The sequence below is a fragment of the Myotis yumanensis genome, unplaced genomic scaffold (genome assembly GCF_028538775.1).
Source record: "Myotis yumanensis isolate MYYU_CA2020_CCGP unplaced genomic scaffold, mMyoYum1.0.hap1 SCAF_8, whole genome shotgun sequence".
In the NCBI taxonomy this organism is placed as follows: Eukaryota; Metazoa; Chordata; class Mammalia; order Chiroptera; family Vespertilionidae; genus Myotis; species Myotis yumanensis.
Window position 1 is genome coordinate 34937284 of NW_027223759.1, and position 21076 is coordinate 34958359.

The following is a 21076-nucleotide window of genomic DNA, read 5'->3' on the forward strand; positions in this document are numbered from 1 at the left end:
ACCTCCTGGGCGCGCATCGAGGGTCAGATTCGCCACCGGTGCCCCTCGCGCCCCGGGAGAGATCCCGCCGCCCGGCGGGCCTGATCTCCAGGTTAAGGAGCTGACAAAGCCAGGTCGGCTGAGCCCAGGGCGCGGGCAGCCGGAGAGTGGCCAGGGCCCGGGTGGAGGTGCGGGCGGCGCGGCGAAGGCCGGCCTCCGGGGTGCCCGCCGCGGTCAGGGCCGAAGGGGGAGGCAAAACTGAAAGTGCCGCGCCGGGGGGGCGGGGGCGGTCGGCGAAGGCCCAGAACTTGTCCGGCCCCCGGCCGCGGCGGCCAATCAGCGCGCCGCCTTTGCTCCTGACAACTATTTAGCAACCCAGCCCGGCTAGAGTTTCCAAAAAAGTTAGAATAACTTCCTCTCCCGGAGACCTCGGTTTTGCACAAGCCGGCCTTGAAATCAGAAACTCCGAGAGCGTGTGCTCGGCGACCGCGGGCTTGGCCAGCGGCGCGCGCTCGGCGCCCGGCGCCCCCAGTCCCACTCGCGCTGGGCGGGCGCCATGGAGGAGGGCTCCAGCTCGCCCGTGTCCCCCGTGGACAGCCTGGGCACCAGCGAGGAGGAGCTCGAGCGGCAGCCCAAGCGCTTCGGCCGGAAGCGGCGCTACAGCAAGAAGTCGAGCGAAGATGGCAGCCCGACCCCCGGCAAGCGCGGCAAGAAGGGCAGCCCGAGCGCGCAGTCCTTCGAGGAGCTGCAGAGCCAGCGCATCCTAGCCAACGTGCGCGAGCGCCAGCGCACCCAGTCGCTCAACGAGGCCTTCGCCGCGCTGCGCAAGATCATCCCCACGCTGCCTTCGGACAAGCTCAGCAAGATCCAGACGCTGAAGCTGGCCGCCAGGTACATAGACTTCCTCTACCAGGTCCTGCAGAGCGACGAGATGGACAATAAGATGACCAGCTGCAGCTACGTGGCCCACGAGCGCCTCAGCTACGCCTTCTCCGTGTGGCGCATGGAGGGCGCGTGGTCCATGTCCGCCTCCCACTAGCGCCGCGCCACCCACGTCCGGACCGGCGCGCAAGGGTAGGTGCTGCGCTTGCGATGGGCGCCCTCCACCGCGGGGGGCGGAGGGCCTGACCCGCGCATCCCTTCTCACCGAGGCCGGGCTGGACGCGGAGGCGCGATGGGGAGCACTTTTCCTCCTAGCAGCAGATGGGGGTCGGTTGGGAGGCTCCCACGTCCCAGGGGCGCCCTGGGGCCTTTTACAAACTTCCATGCAGGGTGTCAATCAGAGAAGGGCAGACTGGCAGCAGCCGCATTTTCCATTCTTGGTGTCCTGCGGGGTCTGTGGGTGACTTTGGGGGGGAATTCGCATCAGAAGAACCGCCTGGGGGGGGGGGGCAGGGGCAGAGAGGTGGGGACCAGCTGCCCTTTGGGTCCCTCCTGGTGGTGGTGGTCGTGCAGGGTTGTGGCTTCTCGTTCTTCTTGGGAAGCGAACACCCAGTTCTCCCTGGCAGTCCTGTTCTGCTGCGGGCAGGTCCCGTGGGCGCCGGGGTGCGCACCCTGGGCCCCCAGGTTTGCCTGGAGAGGGCGGGAGGGCACTGCCCAGGGCTGGGGGCTCTGCGGCCGGAGCAACCCCGGAGCGGAGCCGGGGGTGGCCTGGCGTCGGGAGTGCAGAGGATGGGCTGAGGCTGAGGCGCGCAGGTCGCGGCGCGGTGGCCAGGACTGACCCGCTGCTGGGAACCCGGCTCCCCGCGGGCAGGTGGAGCGGACCTCGGGGTTGGAAGCCTCTGTTCCCCGCCTTGAACCTCGTCAGTCTGGGAGGGGGCTCTGCCCTTGCCGCTTCCCCGCGTCCAGCCTGCGAGGAAGCGCCCGGGGTGCTGGCAGGGAAACAGGTTTGAGGGGAACGAGGGCCGGTGCGGGTCGGTCCCGCGGGAGCAGGTGAAGGGGACGCAGCTGCTGCGAGCCTGGGAGCTGGGCTTCCTCGGGAGCGTGTTCTGGGCCGCACCGGCGCCGTTTCACCAGACACCTTGCAAGTCCCCTCAGACGAGCTCTAATCGCGGAGGCGCCGTCCTTCCAGCGGACTCGGGGCGATGGCTCCCTCGGGCCATGGAGGGTGCAGGATGTATTTGGGGGGTCGGGGGGTGGGGAGGGACGTGTGTTACAAAAATCCTCCCTACTCAGTATGTTTAGTTTCTTGCTCACCTTGCAAGGTTTTCTTATAAAAATCTCTGCTTCGCACAGAAGGAATTTAGATCACCCAGGAGCGAGCAGCCGCCCACTCTCCCAAACAGATCTATTTCTTTTTTATGTGGTTCCATAATATCTGCAAATGTGTTTGTTGTGCCCACGAAAAGCTGATGTCGCTCAGGTGGATTTTATTTTGTATTTTGTATTTTCATTTCCGTGCCACTGAGAATTCTGAGGAGATAGCCCTGGAAAGTAAGGATCGGTTTATAGGTCTGTAACAGCGAATTTCAGCGGGGAATAACTTATGGGAAACGGCTCCTATCTTTGTCAAAAGCAGATGGAAAGTGTCTCGATCACATATTTCCCTGGGAAAGAGGGCTTGGATTGGCCGAGGACTGAAACGCTGCAGTGGGATAACACATCCATTCTGGGTTCTGCTGCCTAAATTATGAGCATCCATTAGTCAATTCCATTTACCCTTTAGACCATCCACAGTTTATAGCACAGATGAAATAAGAACAAACAGATGAGGACTGTCATCTTTTAAAAATATACACACATAGCTTTGTTTAAGGAAAATGCCAGCAGAATTTTCGTTAAGAATTTCCTCCAGAAAATTATTGAAAACAAATACCAGGAGATGTACCTCGACGCAGAATTTAGTAGGGTCATTTAAAATTCATTACAAAATAATTGCACTCCTAACACTGACATCGATTGCAATGAAAGATTATATAAAAACAAAAGGCAGTACTTGTAATCAGTAAATGGTAAGAGTTTGTTTGGGGAAAAAAATCCTTAAAATGTAACAGATAACACATTGAGCTGGAGAGCAAATGATCCCTATGGGGCCCATCTATTTATGTTTTTATAAAATTGAATCTAATTGACCAGTTCCAATAAACATGTTTCTTCAAGCAGATACATACTCACCCTGCCCGAGAAGCGGGGGTATGGGGGTCCTTGATGCAGGAATGATCTGGGCACACCTTGTGTTTACTTGCCGGGCATGTGAAGCAAAAACTTTGTATTCTTTTTGCTTTTAACTCATTAGTCTCTTTGGGAATAAATGCAGTCAGCATTGGTTTGATTTCCTGAAGATGTTGCTAAATGCCATTTGTTATTTATCTATAACATTTTAAAGAAACACTCGTTACATGTATCACCAAAGAATTTCTAGACCTTTCAGGAAATGGTATGTGATTGTAATATCTAATGTGAGATGTTTTCATATATATATATATATTTTAAAAAGCTGTGTCTATGTGAACAGCAGCAACGTAAAAAGTCTAAATTGCCCCTTGATATAAAGAGAGACACAGGAAGTCGTACGGCTGGTGCTGGTATTTATCCTGACTTTCTTCTTTGGCCTGGCATTTAAAAACACAGACAGGCAATGAATCAGGTGTCTTTGGACAATCAGCTGGGTTCATCTAGCGGAAAACTCTCAAAGGAGTTTTCAGTATTTTCATTAAATGCCTGCACTTCAGGAGCAGGGTCCGAGGCGCCTGGTATGGAGGGTGCATGGAGGTGACAATTACTTATTGGCCATGGCCCCTTTTGTTCTGTTTTGTGGTTAAAGAAAAAGATCTTCTCTAAGTTCTGCAAAGTATGGGCAGATTTTTAGTGGGTTACCATACTCAACAAACTAGTTTTTCTCTGAGAACTTGTAGTTACTTTGGAGGGCAGAGTACGACCCTCTCAGTATCCAGGATGCATAAGCCTTTTCCTCCCTCCTGTAAATTCACTTCTTGGAGGTGTTTGCTAACTGCTATAACTGGATTGCTAGCTGGCCTCAAAAGAAAATGAATTCCTCGTGGAGAACGGAAATGCAGGATTTCAGTAGAGCTTTTGATTGGTCAGAGGAAGCAGAATGAAAGACGGAGCTACCTGAATAATATGTGATGTTTCCTTATAAAATACCCATCGGTAAGATCCTCTGTAGGGAGTTGACCTCAGTAGTGTGGCTATTGTTCCCTCGAATGTCAGTAGAAAGTCTGGCGATCCGTCGGGCCAGAGTAGGGGCTCGAGGGTGGCCGTTTGAGGTCCACTGAAATACAGTACTGTATCGAGCTTTACTAAAAGCTGCATATTTTCAGACAAGTCTTGAGCCTGAAAAAACTGAGTTTTCATCATCCCCACTTCACTGTACTCTGGACAGATGGCACTGATGCCGGATTCCTCTTGCCTGGCAAGAAGCTCGTAAAGTAAACTCTGTGAGCCGAGCACTATAACTCATAGTTTTAGTTTAAAGCTGGGTTTAAAAAAACAAATATTTTAATAAGCCAATTTTAAAGGCTGAACTTTTATGACAGTTTTTAAGCTTCGTGTATATATTCATCTATTCTCACTGGTGTCTTTAAACCCATGAATGCACGCTGGAATGTCTGTTTATATTTGTGTCTTTTCATGGGAAAGGATAAATGTGCTGCAAAAGGCAAACCAAAGACAAAGCTCTGCACCAGCAGAGAGTTCACGAATGAGGCAATAAAACTCCACGATGAGATGTACGTGTGACTGTAGCCAAGGAACAGAAAGCCGTAAAGAAGCAATAGCATCTAAGAGAGATAGACAGGGGTGCAGTCAAGATGAAATACTGAAAACAGAAACTGCTTAACAAGGTGTTCCACGCGGCCACCTGAGGCTGTGCACGTGATAGGATTGTATGGAAAGGAGCCCGCGCGTGCGCGCACACACACACACACACACACACACACACACGGTGCATGTAAAATTGGAGAAACAGGAATACGGTCTGGAGATGGTGTAATGTCAGTCTCCTGGCTGTGACATTGTATGGAGCGCTGCAAGGTGTTAGCACTGGAGGAACTGAGTGATGAGGATGATGGGATCTCTCCGTATTATTTCTGACAACTTCATGTAAATCTGTAATCATCTCAAATAAAAAAATTTTAAAAAGTTATTTCACAAGGATTAATTTTTTTCTATATCCAAATGAGCAAGTTACTATACCTTATCTCAGAGTAATAGACTAAAACTATGCTTTGAGAAAATATCCCTTTTTTCCTGATGTTGTTTATATTATTGCTCTTCTTTTCAGAACATGAGGAATCTCAACACATTTCCCATATATAGTTAATTAGGAGTGTTTCTTTGTAATTCTTTAAAGAGTAGAATTCCAGAAATCTGAGAAAAATACCAATCAATATTTATTCCTATTCTAATATAGAATATATTTTTCAAAGAAGTGTTAGGAAATACTTACCTGAAACTGGCACATTTGCTTTTAGCTAAGTCTGTGTTGACTTACATCACACACACAGACACACACTCTGCTAAAGGCACCGATTCATAAAAATTATTCGCTATGTAGTGTAGACTCTAAAAGTTTAGTATTCAGAGCCACACACAGAAGGAGGGGGAGAGAGAGAAAAAGAGATCAAATCCCTCGATTCAGTCGTGGTTATTTTAAATTAATATTTGTTTGTCCTGGGAACATATTTTGTACTTGGTTCAACAGTAAACCTCTGAATGCAACTTAGTTACATTAAATGTGCCTAACTGCATGCTAGTGCTGGACTGAGCTGCAGGGACATGTGATGGAAGAGCAGTGTGATTTTCATGCTGAGTAAACCCAGGCACAGTGGGATTTTTCTCCAGTGATTACCAACGGTTGTCATGTTGAAAGGAGACTTGAATCAGAAACGGGGAAAGCCAGCATGCAGCTTTATTCTGGCGGGAGAGACATTTTTAGTGGTTAGTTGAAAATAGAGTCATTTTGAATCAAAACAGTGTTTTACACGCTTTGAATACCTGTACTCTTTTACCCGCAACTCGGCTGTTTGGGATCACATGCTCCTGTGATTATGGGTAAGGAAGCACATGGGCGGGGGGTCTGAGCGCGCGCTATCGAGGCTGTTTGGTGTTCACCCCGTTTCTCATCGGGACACCTCTGTTATCTGACCAGGGAGCGAGTTCGATGACTCGCTTCTCACGACGCCTCCTGTAGAATTGTAATTTTACTTCTCAAGTCCTGAGAGCAATGCCTTCAACATCAGGCACGACCCTCCTTCCTTTAGGTCAGAATTTCTCCATCAATTAAATGAAGGGCAGGGTTGAACCCAGAGAGCTTTCAGTTTTTAAAATCAGTTATTCTGGAAGATATCGCTTCCTTTTAGCTCACATTCAGCCTTAAAAAAAAAATAGCCATCAGCATCTTTTGGGGGGCTTGTAAATTCAGTGATGTTGTCTGGCATTGGGTTCGTAGTTCTCACTGTTTAATTCCTTGGCGAGCTCACATTTGTTTTTCTGGCTGTGCAGGTCTGGTGTGTGACTGACGGGAAAGATTTGGGCAAAAACCTTGATTTTCATTAACCCTTTGATGGTGACCAAGAGTCAGACCCCAACTGCATGGCTGAGGTTTGGGGTGTGGTCGCCCCCAGAGCCCTTCCCAAGTGCCGGGCCGAGCAGCTCAGACAGGACACGGAGGGCTGGCCTTTGGCTTGTAGGGTGAGGCGTAGGGAGCCTTTATCTGACTTCCCCATGGAGAGCAGATGCCCAAACGTTTGCTGTGAGTGCTGTTTTTCTGTGCTGTACAAGTGAAAAGCCCAGAGTCTTTCTGTTAAATTCTCTGGGAGAATGTCTCTCTTCTTAAGAGGTTCAAGAGTTTTCTGCTTGCCTCAGAGGCAAGTGGGGGCTCCGGGAGAGGCAGCTTGTAAAAGAAACACACTCCCTAAAAGAAAACACGGACCCGGGTTTACAGCCGCGGCGGCCGCTGCTGGTTCTTTGTGTGTTCCACCCCGAACGTTCTGTAAGTCACAATGCAAACAGGCAGCGTGTTCCTTCAATCATGAGATCTGGGAACAAATGTCGAGTTGCTCTTTCCTCCTACGAAGCTCAGTGCTTTCAGTAGCTTTGGTTTGCAGGCATGCAGAAGGCTCAGAAGTGAAAAGCCTCAGGCTCTGTGTGATTTTCTGGACCCGTGGGTGCGAAGGTGCCTGCCACCTAGTCCTTGCCTCCCCTGACTTTAACTTGGAGGAGCAATAACCAGGCAAGCAGCCTGGCAAGGTTAGCAAGATCTATACCCTCATTGGGTCACTTCCAGAACGCACGTGTGAATTCAAAGTCCTGTTCTTAATGAGATCGCCTCGGTAACACACGTGAAGCACTGGTCGCGCCTTTGGGAAGGAGCAGAGGGAGAATGTCTCTGTTCACATAACTGGGCTGGACTGATGAACAACGTCTTCACTGCAGAGTCATGTCCCTGAATTGACATCATTCCAAACTGTGTGCTGTGTCCATATTGGCTCCTGATGAGGTTTCAGAATGCACCCAGCACCTGCCTCCCCCGTTTCATGATACCTGTGAGGAGGAGGATCCCTTCAGAGAGAAGGATCTGTCCCTTTGTGCACTGTGTCTGTCTGGAGAGCATTTCTTCTCCAGCTACCCCTCCCTGCACCCGCTGAGCTCTCATCTTCTATTATTATTCTTGTTGTTATTGTTAACCGAAGTCCGTGTAGAGTTTCGCATTATAGTAAGTAATAAAGAATGAACACAAAGCCCAGCATCAGATCTCAGCACCATCACACAGGGAGTAACACGCCGTCAGGACTCTCCGAGCCCAGAGTTTCTGGGGTTTCTGGGCAGCTCAGGAATAGATGCACCCCCACATGTGTGCTTGGTGAATCCTTCGTTACTATTTTCTAAGAAAATGGTTCCACTGATACTAGAACAGAAGTGCCCCAAGGGTATCTGCCCTAGGAAACGCGGTGTGTTGTTTGTGGTGATTTCTCTTGTGCAAAATGACCTGCTCTGACCACCCACCCCCTCATGGCTCGTGTGGGGGCTCCGGGTGTGTCCAGGTCCCTCTGGTGTAATTGTGTAACAAACAGTCGCCCAGTGAGATCTTTTAAGGACAAAATTAACTTAAGGCTGTTTTGTTGGGTGTTAAATTATTGCCCATTCCAAAACTCTCTCTTAGACTATTTTTTTGAAGGTAGAGATTTTATTTTAATTAAATAATAATCAAAAGCCATGGACTATGATGCATTTACCTGCTCGTTTCAACTATGGCTATTATGCTATATATGTCTTTGTTTTATTGCATTCCACAAATGAACAATTTCATAGAATTTCATTGTCAATCAAGTTAATCTCCTTGTGTGTCTCCAGGGACTCTATTAACCCATCATTTACAATTTATAACATAAAAAAGGCAATTTTCTCAGGAAGGACAAAGTAAAAGAGAAAACGAGGATGTGGACAGGAAAAGGGATGTGTGGAGAACTTCACGAGGAGTGGGCAGTTGAGGGACCCAGGCTGTGGGCAGCCTGTCCCTCCCTCTGCTGCTTGTTACAGAGATGGCCTCTCCCTCGGGTCCTTCAGACTCCTGGAGGACAGAGGCTTATCCCGACAAGCGCCCTGCCTGCCTTCCCAGAGAAATGACACTTTGTGAAAATTCCAACAGGCCACCTCATTGCTGCTGGAAGGTCACCAGGGCCATGGTGACTTGACAAGGACCCACAGTGCCCTCGCCTCTCATTTCTTCCCCGGCATCGAAGTTGCCCTGCAAGGGGCATCCGAGAAGGCCCAGAGGTGCCCCTGCCGGCCTGCCACAGTCACCAGGTGCTTCAGGTGCCAGAGAAGGCAGAGCCTGAGAGCAGGTGGTCAGGGTGGTGGGGACTGTAGGAGAAGGGTGCTGGGCTGTGGGCTGCTCAGCGCCCCTGGGTGACCGGGAGGGACCCCCGATGGTCGTGGAGGGGAGCGGGAGGGAAGACCCTGCGTGCTCCTCCGCCCTCATACTTCTTGGACCTCGCGCAGACTACGGCCTCGGAGCTGCTCGCGGATCCGCCCTCAGGTCACGCCGCCGAATGTCTGAGCAGGAGCCCAGCGCGCCTCAGCATTTGCCAAGGTTAATGAAAGGAAGTGATAACTCAGCATTTATTTCCTCCTCCTGGATTTCGTAGCTGTAGACCTCACCCTACGTCAAATTCCTCTTTCAAAGCTTTGGCTCCCCTGAAGACAGCCGGCCTCCAGGAGAAGATCAGCCCGCCCACCGTGGGGTCTGCAGGGGAAACAGATGAGCCTGGCTCTGCGGACAGCCAGAGACCACGTGGTCCATCCTGGAAGCATCCTCCTGCTTGAACGGTGATAACAGGCTACTTCCGCAGGTGACAGACCTGTTCTCCGCTCGTGCCTGGGAAGCGTGTCCCTGTGGGGAGCCTGCAAACCAAGGTCTCGGACCATCAGCTTGTGGTGTACGTTGTTTGAAAGTTACAGCAACTATAGTTTAATGCTAATTACATAATTTCACTTTTTCTAACCAGAAAGAAGGAGAGGGAAAGTGAGGAGCACAGTTGGATGCTGGCAGCAGTGCGGGCTCCGGGTGCCCTCTGTGCTCACTGCTGCTCCACCCTCCACACCGCGAAACAGTCCTCCACCGAGGCAGAGCGCTCGCACGTGTGAGGATGTGCGGTGGATGTGACTCCCCACAAGGGATTTTGCAACTTATTGAAGTCATTGTTTCCAGAATAAACCATGTGTCATTCTTTCCCTTAGTAATGAGCATCTGTGTGATGGAGCATTTGTCTATTTTGGGAAATTTTAATTAGACAGAAGCCCAAGGCTGTTGCCTTGGTAGGAGCAGGCCAGAGTCCCGTTAGTCTGCTGGGCAGAACCCGTTGTCTTGTGTCCCGGGCATCTGTTCTCCGAAGCAAGACTCCTCTGACGTTGGCCATGGCGTGGACAGCACTTTCTGCCTCTCAGTCCTTTAATCCTGTGCAGCCTTAGGCAAAGCACAGCCTCCCGGTTTAGCAGCTGATCTCTAATATGACGCGTGAGTTCCTGATAGCCTTCCCGTCAGGAAAATCCTCAGCACCGGGAGGCAGGGCCGCTCCCTCCTCGTCACCTGCCCCTCAGCACTGGGACCCTCTTTCCTCACAGTTGCCGACAGGGAAGACAACAGGAATGCCCACCAGCAGAGGAATGGGCGCGTAGACCGTGGTCGCACCACGCGATGGACTTACTCCACCAGAAGAAGGTCGACGCTCATTCAAGGAGGAACCTTGAAGTCATTGCGCTAAGTGGAGGAAGTCAGACACTAAAACCAAATAGTGTATGATGCATTGAAATGAAAAGCCCAGAACAGGCAAAAGTGAACTGGTGGTTGCCAGGGACTGGGGTTGGGGGCAGGGCGTGGGGCGGGGAGGGGGACATGACTGCTTAACCGATGTGGGATTTCTGCTTGGGGCCGTAAGAAGGCTCTGGAACTAGGTAGGGATGGTGTTTGCACAACAGTGAGACTTAATTCCACTGACTTGTGCACTTTCAAACGGTTGAAATGATAAATTATATATTTGGGTATTTTACCACCAAAAAAAATCCTATGACTCAGCCCAGGGGCCTCTCTGGTAACCGTAGGAGGTATCATAAGCCTTCAACTTTTCTCCACTTTCCACAGATGTTATCCAGTTTATCCACATGATTCAATGCTTATCAGATGATTCTCATTTCGTCTAGTTGTGTCTGAGTAAAAGCATTTCCTTTCGAAATCTATTTCCTAATGTGCTCATTAAAAAGCAAGTTCCCCAGGCGACTCGGGTAACACGCGGCTTCTGCTCCGCGGTGACCCTAGGGGGCCTGTCCGTGGCGCCTCTGGAAGCCTCTCGGGACTGAGTTCTCACACTTCGGGGGTCGGGGCCAGGAGGGAGTGGCCCAGGGTTCTGCATCTCTGCATCTGGTGGGGGTGGTCCAGGAGCCGATCAGGGCCAGCAGTTTGCTACCCAGAGCCAGACCGTCCAGGCTGGTTCCAGGCGCAGAGATCCCCCAGGGCGGCTGCCGCCACCAGGGGTGATTCCTGGAAAGTGGGGCTCTGGCTCCGGGCTCGCTCCAGTCCTGCTCTGCTGAGGGCTGGGAATCGAGCCACGCAGTGAGTGTGCTTGTGGGTGCTGCCCCAGAGGGAGGTGAGGGTGACACAAAACCATGCTGGGAACTGCTGTGACATTTATTCCTGTCACTTCACAGCTGCTGGATCCTCGAGCTGGCCTTCCAGCGTGTAGCAAGCCAAGTCAAAGGAAAAGAATTCCCACCACATTAAAATTGTAAACTTCTAAATACCAAAAAAGAGCCTGATAATCAGAATTTTACATGAACCAGGAAGTATTTTCGATGTTTTACAGGGGACCAGTACTGTAACTAGACAGAGTCCTTCAAAATTCAAAAGAAAACGGTCAGTTGCACTGCAGAAAATAAGGGAAAATATGGACTTACAAAAGAAGACATTCATTTGGCCAATGAATATATAAAAAGTGTTGAACTTCAACAACAGCCAAGAAATTGAAAATAAAACAGGACCATATTATGTTTTATTAAATTGGAAAAAGTATAAAGATGAGCTCCAGGATTGAGGAAGGTGTGCCAGGCCGTCCTGCCCCTGGCAGTGAGCAGATGGATTATAAAATCTTTCTTAGAGATTCTGATAGATAAGAACAGATTTTAAAACAGGAAACACCCTTTGAGTGTGCATTCCACGCCTTAGGGCAGTGGTTCTCAACCTTCTGGCCCTTTAAATATGGTTCCTCATGTTGTGACCCAACCATAAAATTATTTTCGTTGCTACTTCATAGCTGTAATGTTGCTACTGTTATGAATCGTAATGTAAATATCTGATATGCAGGATGGTCTTAGGTGACCCCTGTGAAAGGGTCGTTCGACCGCCAAAGGGGTCGCGACCCACAGGTTGAGAACCGCTGCCTTAGGGACTATCGAGTGAATAATGGCTAATATTACTGACATGTCCTGGGAAGTTGCTCGAATAAATTGTGGTTTATCCAGATGCGGGAACACGATGCAGTCAGCAAAATTTGTATCGTAAACAAATATTTAATAACATGAAGGGGAAGGTTACGTGGGGGGCAGATCACACGGTCTCAGGTTGAAAATTCCAAGTGTGTGCTCACACGGGTGTGTTTATCTCAGAGAGGAGAGAGGGAAGTCTCCGGGTCAGCAATTTTCATCCTTCTTCATCTCATGGTGCACAGACTGATTACTAAATTCTGCGACACACCAAGAAATACATTTTTTGCTGATCCGATTTTAAAAAAAGGTATACTTTGGTTCATTCACACTGACAGCTACTGTTGTATGGGATGTTGTCGTTGTTTTAATTGACAACCGAAGGGAAAGGAGGTCCGTGTCCCTGACTAAAGAGGCAGGTACTGCCGTCTTAAACATCCTTGCAGCTCCCTGGCTGAAAATCGCTGCTCTTGCTCTGGACCAAAACGTCAAGGGAAGACCTTCCTTTCCTTCATACGGGTCTTATTGCTTTTCTTTCTTTTCTAAATTTTCTGCAAATGCCTGGTATGACTTTTGAAATTTGAGAAAAGAAACCAGTGCTTTTTAAAGAAAGAGTGGGAGTCATATCCCAGCCATCCCTTCCTCTGCACTGTGGTTCCCTCTGCCCCCAAACCTCCCCAACCCCAGTCCCTCCCAGTACAGCAGTGAGTGCTTTTGCCTCTCCCACCCCCATCCCCACTCCCACTCCCGCCTCCACCTCAGAGAAATGCCTTCCTGGGACCCTTTCTCCTGTGTGAGGCCTTTTGTTCCCACTGAAGTCATACAAGAACGTGCCTTACAAACACAGTGTGTGTCTTCTGCACCCGCAGTGAAGCCCCTGCTGCATTTACATGCCACGCCTCAGATGTCAGGGCAGCTCATTGTGTTCTTCCAGAATGTGGCACCGGAGGCCTGGCTCCCTCAGGGACCCTCGGGCTGGCCTCTGCACACGGCCTTGGTTACGGGCTGAGCTCATCTTCCTCCCACGCGCTCGCCCCACCCTCCGTTCCCGCGTCCTCGCTTGTCTTTATTTCCTTGTTCTTCTCCATGTATTTACATATTCTTCAGTGTGAACCATTTCCCATCGGTGGAAGCACAGTGAACTCACTAACTCTTCCTCTACCCCTCCTCCCAGGGCAGGAGACCAGGAGGGCAGGAGGGAGGAGGGCAGGGGGCAGGAACTGGGAACAAATGAAAACCCCTGCTTCCTGGCTCTGGTCTCCTGGGATGAACGGGCGCGGGGGGGGGGGGGGGGGGGGGGGGGGGGGGGCGGTCAGGACTGAAGGTGGAGATGCCTCCACCCACCCCGCGGTCAGGGTCTCCAGAACCTAGCCCCTCCCCTCCCACAACGTCTGAATCACACCTGCACCCACCTGCACCCGGGGACCCACCACCCTGTGTCCCCAGGCAGAGCCCAGGCTCCGCGTCTCACTTCTCAGATTCTCAGGCGTATGATTTGCACTGGGCCTGCCTCCTTTCACACCCTGGCTGCACTTGATGTGTTCTCCTGGCACATTCTGGGACCATGCTGGCCTGATGACCAGTCCTTTTCAGAGAGAGGACTGAGATGTTTGCCAGGTTCCATCAGGGCCGGGAAGCAGCCGAGGTTTCGGGGAGGGAAGGCCTGGGCCCGCACCTTCCCCGGCTCCGAGCTGAGCGTTCATCCTCCGTCCCGGCCACAGCTGCCTTTTGCTGCAGAGACAGCAACCATGAGGTGAAGGCCGGGTTAGTCCCCGAGTGGGCCTCCTGCATGATTCAGCCCGGGGAGCACAGTGACTCAGAGCCATGGCTTTTGTCTTCTGGCTGCAAACAAACAGAGCAGAGAGGCTTTCATGGGACGCCAGGACTCCTGGTGGAGGCAGCTCCCAGCTCCTGAGGGCCAGCCTGGGCGCAGGCGTTCGGGACCGGCTGGATCAAGACCAGGTAGGACCAGGGCAGAGAGGTTGGTGCCCGCTGGGCAGAGCAGGGCCAAGAGGTTGGGGTGGGGGGGACAGACCTTGGCTGCTCTGCAGAGATGTTGGGCCAGGGTCGACCCTGCCCCAAGGTCCACCCTGCTCCGGGGTTCACCTGCCCTGGGTGTACCTGACCTGGGTGTACCTTTCCTGGGTTCACCTGCCCTGGGTGCACCTGTTCTGGGTGCTGTCCTGGGTGCACCTGCCCTGAGCCCACCTGCCCTGGGTGCACATGTTCTGGGTCCACCTGCCCTGGGTGCACCTGTTCTAGGTGCTGCCCTGGGTGCACCTGCCCTGAGCCCACCTGCCCTGGGTGCACATGTTCTGGGTCCACCTGCCCTGGGCCCACCTACCCTGGGTCCACCTGCCCTGGGTCCACCTGCCCTGCGTCCACCTGCTTGGCCTTCATTGGTACATGCAGAGCACTGTTCCACATCCTGAAAGCCACACCCCCAGGATGTACCTGTCAGGTACAACCCCATAAGCAGTCTCCCTTCTCTGAGCTCCTGCTCTCTAAAGAAGGGGGTCCTTGGCGGTCCCCCTCTTCAAGACCCTCCTCAAGGTCCACAGTGCAAGGCGTGTGGCAGGGCTGGGCCTGGGGATCCATGGAAGGGGATGGGCTCTGACAGGCCGCAGGGAAGCTGAGATGAGAGCAGGGTCAGGTGGCTGGGTGGGGGGCCTCCCCCTCCGGGCCTGGCTGTGAAGTGGTGTGAAGACCTCCTCCCTCCCCTCCAAACGGCAAAGAGCAGAGAAAGCGTGGTAGAGCCACCCTGCCCGGAAGAGCACGGGGAACAAAGATGAGTGAAGATGCCGCGTGCTGACAGCTGAGCTGGACGCCGACCCTTCCCTAGCCCAGCACTTGGCAGAGAGAGTTATTTTAATCCTGAAAAGGGCCCCAGGAGGGGCTCGTTGTCCCATTTCCCAGATGGGGAAACTGAGGGGTTGAGGTAGCTCAGCTAAGGGGTCTAGCTAACAGTGGCTGAGCCAGGGATTGAACCCAGGCTGTCTGTGCCTTAAGCAGATTGTCCAAAAAATAAGATTGCCCTCTGACAGAAGGAGCCCAGCTCCTGCTGTGGGACCTGTCGCTACCCTGGAGATCTCCTTCTCAGGGAGCTAGTGATCCCCACACTCACAGGGCATCGCCCTGGGGAGGGAGCGAGAGGCGGCCCTGGGTCCTGGCTAGGCACCTGGGCATGTCCTATGCCCCGGCCCACTACTTGCAGATGGCCCAGCCGGTTCACCCCTCCACCCCACACACCTGGGCATTTCTGAGTTGTCAGGATTCAGCAAGGCAGGCCAGACACAGCTTAGCCGGGATGCAGGAGCCCCGGGCCCTGAAACGGCCGGGGCACCTCCTGACCACCCACACACCACAGATTACGCCTTTGAATTTAGAGGGCCCCGGGGACGAGACGAACCTTGGGTTGTGCAGCATTTAGAGTCTACTGGTTGGGAGCTGTCTTCCTGCTGTGGTATTAGGAATGCATTCCTCCTCACCCACAGACCCCTCACTCCCTTGAAATGTGTGCTGAAAGTAATAAGCAGACTTAATGCTCTCGATCCATAAGGAGCACTCCCCCCACCCACATGCCAGTGAGTGAGCCAACGCGAATCCCGAGGATGGAACGTTTCCCATCACCCCACAGTGCCCGGCGGGGACAGAAGGGCCCTGCTCACAGCCAGGCACATGTGCAGGGTCGCAGGAGGACCCTGTTTCTCTAACTACAGACAGAACTTAGGCTGTCTGTGATACAAACGCATGCTTTCTCCTGGGACAGGAAGTGCCTGTGATGTACAATCTCCTGGCTGCCCCTGGGGACACTCCTGGCAACTTGGGGATCCTGGGTTTGCTGAGAGCAGAGTCAGCCTCATCTTAAAGGGCTTTTTCCATCGTAGAAGCCAGTGGTAATTTGCAGAAAGGAAGCTATGAAATTGGAAGAACACACCTGAATTGCTCTCTGCCAGAGAGGGAGGCGGGTTTGGAGGGGGGGGGGGGGGTGAGAAAGAGAGAGAGAGAGAGAGAGAACGGCCATAGTAGCCCTTAGCAGGGGCTACTATAGGAATCAGGGCAGGGGGTGTGTGTGTTTTGGGGAGTGAAATGCTGTGCACTGTGTGATGTTATCTTCTCTGACACACACACACACACACACACACACACACACACACACTCCCCAAACACCCATTTCTCACCAGGCTGTATGCGGTGGCTTTGGGAGTGGGGGCAGCGCCTGGGAGCATGGCTAACCTGGCCCTGGATCCGCAGTCATTGTAACTCCATCGCGCCATCACTCGGCTGGCCCTTGGGAGACAAAAGGTGCCATTTCCGGGGCGGGCAGCAGAGCAGCCTGGTTGTGACTGTCTGTGAGACAGCGTGTTCTGAGCTTGGTGGTTCTGCAGGACTGGGGCTCCCGTGCTGGCTCCCCGGGCTTGGCAGTGGAGGCATGTGCGGAGTGATCGTCACAGTGTGGACAGGGCACATTCTGATGGCTCAGCAAGTATTGGGGGGCCCCTGCGTGCCAGGCACAGTCATGAACTTACAGTCATTAAATCCCCAAGACCGTCCAGCGATGGGTAGGGTTGTTCATGGCCTTTTCTAGAGGCAGGTGTGTGTCTCAGAGGGCTCGTCATGCACCTGGTTGGTTTGGAGATGCAGGGGATAAAGAAGGACCGCATTCGATGGCCAGGAGTGGCTGCAGCTGCATGCTCTGCCCCTCAGGCTCACCTGCCAGGTGATGGAGGGGGTGAGGTGTGGTGAGGCCGTGGTGGATGGTGGTCCTGGTGGTGCAGGGACGGGGGGGATGCACATGCCTGACAACTTAGGTTGTTTCCCGCAGGAGGAGGAGGAGGCCAGAAAGACATGGGTGTGTGCAAAGCTCACTGAAAAAGCGAGCAGCGTGGCCTGGTTTACACAGATCGGGGAAGCATTTCAAGGGAGGCGAGGACGGCTCTTCAAGAGGGATTTCACAAGAAGCCCTGGCGCAGCCACTGCTGCTTACTGTGGAGATGGCCTCCCGCTCGGAGAGAACGGTCTGTCTGGGCTCTTGCACAGGCACCAACGGCAAACACACACACATGGGGCTGCAGCCCCCTTAGGACGCCTGTGCATCAAAGAACACGGTGCACAGAGCGGAAAGTCAACCTCCTGACAGGGAGGACATATTTGAAAATCATGTGGCTGAGGTGGGGTTCATACCCAGGAAGCAGAAAGAACGTCTGCACTTAACAAAAACCCAAATGATCGATTCACAAATGGGCAAAGGACTTGAATAGACATTTCTCCAAAGACGATCTACAGATGGCCAACACGTGCGTGAAGAGGGGCTCAGCATCACTGATCATCGGAGAAATGCAGATCAGGACGGCAGTGAGAGGGCACCGCACACCTGGTAGGATGATTGCTGCCACAAGACAGAACACAGGTGTGAGGAGGGTGCAGGGAAAGGAGCCCTGTGGGCTGCAGGCGGGAATGTACGTGGTGCAGCCTCGGGGGGTGGAGTGTGGGGGCGTGTGGTGTGTGTGTGGGGGGAACAGTATGGCGATTCCTCCAAAACTTAACAGTGGAATTACCATGTGATCTAGCAATCCCACTTCCGGGTATAAACCAAAAAGAACTGAACCCAGAGTCTTTGGAGAGATATTTGTGCACCATGTTCATAGCGGCATCATTGACATTAGCCCAGAGGGGGAAGCAACCTCACTGGCCAGTGAGCGTCGGATGGATGCATGGTGGTCCATTCACACAATGGAATAGTACCCAGCCTTGAAAAGGGAGGAAATTCTGACACAGACTACAGTATGGATGCCCCTGAGGACATCACACTGAGTGAAACAAGCCAGACACCAAAGGACAAATACTATATGATTCATTCACACCGGATGAATCACTTACAGGCGGTCCCTAGAGAAGTCAGATTCATAGAGGCAGAGGCTGGGCCAGGGAGAATGGGGAGTTGCACAGATGTTCTGTTTGCAAAATGAAGAGCGTTCTGGAGATTGCTGCCCAACAGGTGAATATTAACACTGTAGAACTGCAGCCTTAGCAATGGCGAGGAGGGTAAATTTTGTGCTGTGTGTGTCTTACCATTTAAAAAATGTTAGGGGTGTTCTGACACCTCCTGAACCAGAGGTCGGTATTAACTGAAAGAGGAACCACTTGGGCAGCGGGTCCCCACCACGGGTCCTGCCTGCCCCAAGCTAGTGGTATTGCATCCTCCTGAAGGTCCCTCCCTGGGGTCCTGGGTCAGTTCTGACAGTTCAGGGCGAACTTTTGGGCCCTCAAACTTGGAGGCTGGCCCAGGCACGGGCCATTCTGGTGCTCATTTGACCCTGACCCCAAGGGGGTGGGAGTCCTCTCTGCCATGATGGGATTTGTACGCAGCCCCGAGTGTGTCGGATCCCAGCACCTGCTGATTGGATGTGACGCTCACACATTTCAAAGAAAAGGCTGAGGCCGAGCCCTGGAGTCCTTTGTGTTTGTCTGTGTGTAGATTTCATAACTTTTTGGCCAGTCCTATGCAGGGAAGGCGGATGCTCTTTCTTTTCTAAGAATTGGGTTAAATGCCTGTTAATCTGATACAGATAGGTGTCTTCAAGGTCATTCAAACAGAAGGCTTCAGGACTGTGAATTTTGTTTTCGGAGCTGAGTTACGAAGCAGCACTTGCTGGGGGAGGGTGTCCTCGCAGGGAGGCAGGCACACAGTAGAGGCCCAGGCCCTGTTGGCACCCAGGCAGCTTGCTGGACAGATGGCCAGTGGTTCCCATGCTGCAGACGGACATGGCAGAGGTCTTAGATGTACGGCCCGAAGCCCACACCCCGGGGGTTAGAGTAGCTGGTGTTGTGCATGTGCTGGGCTTGTCCTCCTAGTCGGCTGCCCTGTCCCCAAACCCTTGCTGGGAATGAGGATGCCGTGTGCATGGGCTCAAAATTGCTGGAAACCCAAACTTGCTGATCCTCATTTCTTCATGGGAAAGTCACGATTCACTCATGTTCTACATCGAGTTGAGATGAGGTCCATGCCTTGGAGCCGTTAGGGACTGGTCCGGGAGGCTTCGGGCGGAGGCAGGATGGCATGGGTGGGTCATCTTCCCAAATTAGGAGGCCTCAAGGCCAGTAACCCAGGGGGTTAGTAGCTACCATTTTTCCAGGAAAATGCAGCACCTTGGGGAACACAACTGCCCAGTCTCTTTCATTAAAATCTGTGTGTTACTAGGTCCAGAAAATGGAAACCTGATTTGATTGAAAGTCTGGACTCTCCTGGTGTTTACCTTAATTGCACATGTAGGAGTCCTCTTCAGTCTCATGTTATGGGGCTTCAAGGTCCAATGTAGTCATTCGCTATTCCTCTTCTGCAAAGGAACGGGGGGCTGTCAGGAGGCAGACCCAGGGGCTTCCACAGGGAAGGCTGAGCTTCCGAGATGGTGTGAGTGGTTTCCAGGGGTGGGCAAACTTTTTGACTCGAGGGCCACAATGGGTTCTTAAACTGGACCGGAGGGCCGGAACAAAAGCATGGATGGAGTGTTTGTGTGAACTAATATAAATTCAAAGTAAACATCATTACATAAAAGGGTACAGTTTTTTTTTTTTTTAGTTTTATTCATTTCAAACGGGCCGGATCCGGCCCGCGGGCCGTAGTTTGCCCACGGCTGGGTTAGACGGTAGCCATGAGCTTCTTCCCTGCTCCGTGCCAGTTCCCACCAACCCCCGCCCCAGGCCATTTCCCACAGCCAGGGCCTTTGTCTAAGGACCAAACCTTGGCCCTTCGGTCCTCTCCCGCAGAACCTACAGAGGCTCCTCTCCCGATGAGGCTGAGGTGGGCATCCTTTAAATGCCCCCGAGCATCGTTTAAATGCCCTCAGGTGGGAGGGTTGCTTGCCCTGGGCTCCCCATAGCACCAGGTTCAAGTGAGCCTGCAGGAGTGGGAGTCTGTGTCTCTCTCCCCCACACACTGGACCCCTCTCTGTGGAGCACCTGTCCTCGCCTGTCCTCGCCTGTGGAGAACCTGTCTGGAACACAAGAAGGAACTGAAGTGAAGGAAGGATGGCAGAGTGGACCCCCTCGAATGGATTTGCTGCCTCTAACTACCGGAAGGCTCAGGAAACCATGCAGAACATGTGAACCACATCAGTGGCTTCCCCCCTCGTAAGTGCGTTCAGGCCTTGGTCCAACCCTGGTCCGGATGGGACATCTGGAGACCGTCAGTGTCTCAGGCTGCAGGGGACCGAGCTCTGTCTCTGCTCTGGGTGGGACATAGTGGACACTTGGCCCCTGGTAGAGCCCTGAGGACAGATGAGAGGGAAGGACCAGCTGCAGGTCTTAGCAAAGATAGGAAGGCCACTTCCAAGACTCCCTGACAGTGCCACCCACTGTAATAGACCCCTTTCTATGCCTCCAAGGGCCTCCTCCACGGGGAGCATTGATTTACCCAAAGAGCAAAGAAGAGAAAATTAAGCATCTAATACGGCCAAGCATTCTAATAGAGGTGCATCCCGTTGCTGTCTTTCCCGCATGGTTGGTGCTTGTCTGTCAGGAAACCGCAGAACCACACAGCACCTGGAAGCAGGGGGTGATGGGCTTGCAGTGAGCTGTACCCTCACAAACGCACGGGCGCCAGGAAAATGCCGTGAACTTCGGCCCCCTGACCTGGGTCACTGGAAGGCCATCAGTCAGGTCAGACAAATTCCCCCGGTGTTGGTGTTAGTCACTCGGTCCAGTTTCTGGGGGTCACAGATTTCTCCCCTGCCCCCAAGTACCAAAAACAAATAAATAAATAAATAGATGGAAAGGTTAGCTCCAGAGCCTTGGCAGAGACCCCAGGGATCATGCAGCTCTGTCCTGAGCGAGTGTTTACTGCAGGAGATTCTGCTGCAATAGAGAAAAATAAATGAGACCAGGGAACCGGTTTCTGGGGGGCTTCCCCACCTGGCAGGGCTGCAGGAGGGCACCAGGGTGCAGGGGTGGAGTCTGAGGCCCCCAGGCAGGCCAGGGTCAGTTCCTCCCCCATTACTGCCTATGGGCACAGGGCCAGCAGCCTGCCTCTGCCCTGCCCAGGGTGGGTGCGGGAGGGTCGCCAGGGCCACCCAGGAGGTGCAGCAGCAGCTGAGCCCCCACCATATGGAAATTAAGTCGGGACAGGGGGCTCCCGGTGGCTCATAACTTTCCTCATCTAAGAGTT

General features: G+C 52.7%; 1 protein-coding gene across 1 annotated transcript in view; it reads left to right on the plus strand.

Moving 5' to 3' along the window:
* Window positions 1-393: 393 nt before the first annotated feature.
* The window catches only part of TWIST2 (twist family bHLH transcription factor 2), a 35389-nt gene continuing 14706 nt past the window's right edge, over window positions 394-21076 (plus strand). Inside the window, exon 1 of the mRNA XM_070423378.1 lies at window positions 394-1053. Coding sequence (XP_070279479.1) covers window positions 536-1018 — 483 coding nt within the window. The 5' untranslated portion in view covers window positions 394-535 and the 3' untranslated portion in view covers window positions 1019-1053. The remainder of the gene's footprint in view (window positions 1054-21076) is intronic.